Source organism: Arachis stenosperma, chromosome 6 (assembly GCF_014773155.1).
Source record: "Arachis stenosperma cultivar V10309 chromosome 6, arast.V10309.gnm1.PFL2, whole genome shotgun sequence".
NCBI classification, from domain to species: Eukaryota; Viridiplantae; Streptophyta; class Magnoliopsida; order Fabales; family Fabaceae; genus Arachis; species Arachis stenosperma.
This window is the reverse complement of record NC_080382.1, coordinates 19,757,962-19,764,478: the sequence shown is the minus strand read 5'-3', so window position 1 is coordinate 19,764,478 and position 6,517 is coordinate 19,757,962. Positions and strand designations below refer to the sequence as shown.

The 6,517-nt window shown below is 32.5% G+C and overlaps 1 protein-coding gene across 1 annotated transcript; it reads right to left on the bottom strand.

The window, feature by feature from the left end:
- Nucleotides 1-211: 211 nt before the first annotated feature.
- On the bottom strand, nucleotides 212-2,885 carry LOC130932525 (uncharacterized). Its single transcript, XM_057861854.1, has 5 exons — nucleotides 2,675-2,885; nucleotides 1,385-1,499; nucleotides 1,010-1,099; nucleotides 820-918; nucleotides 212-673 (listed from the first exon to the last, which is right to left on the bottom strand). The coding sequence occupies exons 1-5, from the start codon at nucleotides 2,740-2,742 to the stop codon at nucleotides 572-574; spliced, it is 474 nt and encodes a 157-aa protein (XP_057717837.1). The 5' UTR covers nucleotides 2,743-2,885; the 3' UTR covers nucleotides 212-571.
- Nucleotides 2,886-6,517: the final 3,632 nt, after the last annotated feature.

Genomic DNA, 6,517 nt, shown 5'->3' with positions numbered 1-6,517 from the left:
GCTAAAAATAGTTGCTTCTTGTAAACGCTGGTTTTGGCAGCATAATCACTTCTGCGTTCATGAGAAAAAAATTTGCCAAACCAAAAGTTGAAACTTTCAAGAAATTTAAACGTGCTTCTTCCCTTCCAACGGGTTTCCCAAACACACCCTTAGTACGCTAGACTGCCTCGACAGAATCAAACAAGTCAAAACGTTTGAATACAAATCCATGTGGCGTCGTGAAGAAATCTAGTTTCATTCAATGGCAACTTTAAATCCCAGACTTTAAGGAGTATAAATCAAGGTTGCAATACCGAACGACAATGGCATGCTTCTCTGATTCAATTCTCTTTCCCTTGGTAGGCAAGTTTAGCAATTGAAGTATAGTTCCTAATCTCAACCAATGAAAAAAGAAAAAAAAAATAATACATTAAAAAGTTACAGGCTTAAATACTAAAACCCGGGAAGAGTTGTTCTACATCATACAACCATCAAGCAAAATCATGGGAAATTCGAAGAATGGGTATAATGAGGAACTAGGGAGTAACCCTAGTCGAGTACTCCTGCAAACCAAATCTTCGAATAGAGGCCACTAATAGGTTTTTGTTTTGGGAACCTTCTTCTTGGGTTGCCTTCTGGGCATAGAGTTTTTCATCCCAATAAAAAACAACAAAGCACCGGAGAGAGCCATATTCTGCAAGGAGTGATTATATTTTATCAACAAGTGCAACAATAAATAAAGCAATATTACAGCTACATCTTGAACTTCGGCATTCCAACATGAAAACAAATTGATTTTTTTTTTTTTTAATCACATACACACAAATCCAGTGCTCTGACCTGAGTGAATTTGACAAAAAGTTGAGTGAATTCTTTGTCCTCGCTTTCATAATTGTAGAAATCATACTGAATAGGAGTAGCAACCAACTGGTGCAGGAGCTGCAAAAAGAAAAGAGCCCTGGATTATAAAACTAAGAACATAAGATAAAAGCCAGTTTCAAATTTTATGGAGAAAAGTCAAATTACAGACCAGAAGGAAAGCTCCGAAAGAGCTACCAAATATGAAGAGAAGCCCTCCAAGGCCCTTGAGAGCAATAGCCCCAGCAACCACAAATTTCACCTGTCCAAGACATCAATTATATAAATAAACGTTTTAACAGAACAAAACATAATGTATTGATGAGTGCAGAAAGGAGCACTTGAACAGATGTACAGATGTAGGTAAATTTTGGAAAAAGGATAAGCTAAATAAATAATAATCACAATAATGAGAGAAAATTCAATTAGTTTCCACTCTAATGTTTCACAACTTCTGCACAACCTGCCCCTGCCTCCAACATTTCAATTTTCACAAGACAAATGGGGAGAGAGAGAGAGAGAGAGAGAGAGAGAGAGAGAGACTAACATCAATTTCTGGAAGTTGAATACCAACTTGAGACTGCACCCGATATATAAAGGTATCAATCTTTGGTCTAAGTGCTTTTGCTGCAGGTCCCCCATCAACTCCATATTCATTAAATCTGTATGAGTTTGGTACAGAGTAAATTGTAAACAAATAATGCCAAAAAAAAAAATGATTGCTCCCAGATTTAAAATGCCCAAGGGAAAGAAACCTTTAATTTTAGCTTCCAGTTTCTGATTTAATGTGTAAAGTGAAAACTAGAATGTGATAAAGCTATCTAATGTACGCTGCCAAACTTTGTAAGGTGAACTCGGAAAATTACAAAACAGAAAGGGGACACAAAACTCAGTCCCATGGTTCCAACTTCCACGTCAATCAGAAGGCTACAATCAGACCTCTAGAAACTGAAATCGGAAATTCATTTATTTGTCTCCTCCAATCTACTACACATCAATCCCAAAAATAACCATACTATTGAACTCTACATAAACAAGTAAGGGCTGAGAATTATATTAAAATTTTATGCCATTACTGAAAATTCGGGGGGTGATGATTCGGGAACGAATTTCATATTAAAAGTTAAGCTCCATAAACAAAATAAGTTCATCATTTTTCACCTGAATTCCCCAGCTTTACAAATTACAATAACACATAAATAACCAGAAGAACACCAGCGGCAGCAAACAGATTACATCCTTTAATATCACAAACTACTAAACATTTAACAAGCTTACTTGTCAATTAATACACTACACGTGCAAACAATAATCCAGTAAGAATACTAAAAAAATGGATTAGATTGACAGGAGCCTTCATGTTAATGATTTAATGCCACACATTTAAAACACTGTAAAATCTCAAAGTTCATTCATTAAAATTTTGCAATTACTTAACCAGCCAAAGATAGAAGATCCAGCTACTACAATTGTAGGAACGAATGCATCCATACAAATCCGGACACAGCAAACGCCTAAACTCGAAAAACCGCTAAATTGCTCGATCCTAAGTTATTTAAAATCCACATTTTTTTTAGAAAAAAAAGAACTATTTGAGGCCTCAAAACGGCAGAAAAATCAGATCTGGCAATCGTTTAGCTCAACAAGTAGTTCAAACCTCGGATACAACAGATCCATGAAGAGTAAGTATGACAACGGCCAAATCAGTACGAAAAGAAATAATAAATAACCAGAATCCGAAAAATTGCAGCAATCACCTAAAAATGAGCGAAAACCGATGGGAAAGAAAATATGAGAAACATGCAAATCAAAGAAACAGAGGAAGAGAAGTACTAACTGTTGATAAGCAGAGAGTATGAAGACGGAGGCGAAGAGTACTCTGCCAAGAAAAGAGGCGAAGGCCATTTGAAATGCAGAGAGAGAATATAGGGTTCCGGAGTGTGAAGAAGAAACTGCAGTGATTTCTTTTTCTTTTCCCGGTCAGAGGCTCAGAGCGAGAAAGAGAAAGAGAAAGAGAAAGAGAGAGAAGCGAGAATTGAAAACAAAAGGGTGAAGAAGGGTATTTTAGTCTTCTTAGCTCACTAAAGAGGGGTAAAATTGTTGCGTGATGCAGTCATTCAGCGTTTAGGCGGCGATGGGCTTCATTGATGAATCGAGAGACCTGGCCCAGTGGGCTGTTTTTTACCACATAATCGACGGGGACACTTTTCTATTTTTTTTCAAGAAGAAATCAAGAGTTTTTTATTTTTAATATTGGAGTGGTAGTGGTGTTTTTCTTAAATGTGGATTGTTGGAGTGTTATACTTAAATGTGGGATCGTTTAACTAGAGAAACAGAAATTGGTACCAGAGATTTGTGAGAGGTACACAAATCGGTGCCAGGGATTTGTGAGAGGTAAGTGCCAGGGATTTGTGTAGGTACACAAATCGGTGCCAGAGATTTGTGTTAAAAAAAATTAAAAAATTTTAAATACAGAAATCGGTGCCAAAGATTTATGTACTTTCACAGTTTTGAAAAACACCAAAAATTACCATGTTAAAGTATATCACTACTTTTACTTTCATAACAAAAAAAATTAGCTAAGAAATCAACACTATAAATAATCCCTTAAATTTTAAGTGTCAATGCCTCAATGGAATTGGTCTCTAAATTTTTACCAATTCTACTCAGGTAAACCAACTAGGGGGTGCAACTAACTGTGGTCAATTAGTAATTTTTTTGTAGAGAACATAAATTTAAATCATTATGAGAAACATCTAAAATCTGATTAAAAGAACATCTAAAATCTAAAAAAATATCTAACACAAAATAATAACAAACATCCAAAATTATTATAAAACTATTTTAAAAATTTCTAATAAAAAAAATATCCAAAACGTTCAGATCTAAAGTTCTATATTTCCTTTCCTATTGAGAGCATCATCCCTCCTGTTGAAAGAAGTTTTTGTTTGAGTTTTTCTAAAGGAAAAACACAACATTTTTTTTTGGGGGGGTCTTGAAACACCACTTTTCTTTTCTAATCAAACTAAGCCTACAAACGGGCTTCTTTCTCAATAGCATCTCTATTGACAATAGCCTTCTGGGCACTGGGATTTTTGTCTTTATTTCTTGATTGGGGGATTTTGATCCCTTTTGTTTTTGAATAGAAGAGAGTATAAAGCCCAAAATCTGGAAATCCAAAACTTAGGTCCATGATTAAACAAAACTTATGTGCATCAATTCTTATATTTATACCTGTATCTGACAAAAAAAAAAAAACAAAAACAAAACTTAGGTCCGGTTGAAAAATCAGACACGATCCAAAAAAACTTATAGGTGCATTAATGCTTATATTTATACGTGTATCATGATCCTAATTTCCAAAGGCTAAGGTATTAGTTATTAAACAACTCACACAATGTAATTGAGGCCTAATTGAGATAGCACATATTTTTTAATGTGTTAGTATTTGGGTTCGAACTTTGACAATATTAAATAATAAATAAAAAAATTTTAATGCTGAGTGTAGAAGTAAGTAGTGTATATAAATTTATGATATAATACCTAAATTAAAAATTATTCAATTTATTAAAACAACAATCCACATAAAAAAAATAGAGTGGGGAGAGAGAATTCCATTTTAAGAGTGGATAATCTGAGCAAAAAAAAGGGGATAGAATTAACGTCATTAGAGCTTTTTAAATTAGGAATTATGTGTTAACCACCATAAAGTAAGTAAATTGTCGTGTAATACTCATGCTACTTACTTTTAATTATGGTGCACTTTTTGTTTTTGCTCATGCCTATCTACATCATGTAATTTACTTTTTGTTAAACAATCGATTGTTGTTGTTACTCAATCGATTGAATTTGGCTAAAACTTCAATGTCATCACTTTCCAATCGATTGTATTTGGCAAATCCATGTTATTTTCGTGAATTCAATCGATTGAGTAACAACAACAATCGATTGTTTTGAGGCATTCATTCGATTGGAAAGTATAAACAATCGATTGGTATAAGCTTTTTACCATTCTACCTTACAACTTTCAATCGATTGTTTTGTGATATAGTGTAAACCAATCGATTGAGTTATCATTCAATCGATTGTTTTGAAAAACCAATCGATTGAATTTCAAGGAAACACGATTTGGAAGCTATGGACGAACGTAAAGTTAATTATTTAATCAATTGAAATTATTAGGATGAATGGAGGATATAATTGGTTGTTATTTTTGTATTTGATTGTTAATAAATATAATAGATAATTGATAAAATAATAATTTATAAAATAAAAAACTATTTTTATAATTAAATAAAATATATGGAGTTGATTTGTAATTAAAATTAGTTCAAGGACTACGTAGCCATTGATAAAAAAACTCTAAAAACATGTTTTCTACTTGGACCACTAAGTGGTCCAAAGATTCCTGGACCACCGAATTTAATTATGGTGCACTTTTTGTTTTTGCTCATGCCTATCTACATCATGTAATTTACTTTGCCAATTATTACCCGTCTCCGTCTAATCATAATTTCGATAAAGAAGCAAAAAAGAAAATGTATGTGTAGTGCCTATCCGAATTAGATTATTAAAATCTTACTTTTCAATGAAAACTTCTCCTCTTATATTCTTAACGAGCACTTCAAAATATTACAGCGTTAGTATTATTATATGATTATATGCAGTACACATACGACTTTCTTAATTTTCATCCTCTCTAAAATTATTAAGATTTTTCACTAAAAAAATTGGAATTATAAAAATGAAGTAAATTATATATTTTTTTTCTATGTAGACTTTAAAGTATTGAGAGTTTTAAAATTCAATAACATTAGAAATTTTAACAGTTGCTCATAGCCATATATACACATAAACTATCTGATATATATTATGAGCATCTAGTAATAATACTTTTATGTTATGATGACATTAATAATTAATGAAATGAATAGAGCTATAATTGCGATCCCGTGACCCTTGAGTTTGAGTTTTCTCGTGTGTAGAGATTTTGTCTTCTCTCTGCTACTTATTACGAACCTGCTGAGAGAGATTATTACAATTTACAAGCTCCCAATGCAATTAACATAATAACCACTTACCCATTTGCATAATTAATTAGCCTATTAATGAGTGTTCACTCTAACTGTCAAAACAGAATTCCTCATTTGGCATCTAGTCTGTTTTGCTAACTAACTCTGGTATTTTAACAGAATCTTGGGAATTCTTTAATTCTGAATTTTTATACTTTCTATCAATTTAACATAATAAATTGTATTAATGCTTATAAAAAGTAAATAATAAGTAAAACTGGATCAAAATTTAAAAAATAAATATAATTAAATAAGAGCTGTTGGATTCATATTCCTTTTATTTAACTATCAATTTATTTGTGCAATAATATTGGTACAAAACTATGTGACATTTTTTTTTCATCTTTTGGTACCAGAGAGGCACTTGACAAATTGGTAGGACCAAGCCCTCGTCATTTATCACATACATAATCATAATAATATAATATGTCAACGATTTGTCCAAGTTAGGTTAACTTGAGCCTTGAACTCATTCATATCTTTAATTTAAGCCCTCCAGGTTGTCTTTAATTTGTACACCTGCGATTACCAATCCTCTTATCAACAAAAAAGAAAATATCGGAATTCCCTAAAAATCAACCTTTTGATGAAATTTCGTTTTCTCTCTA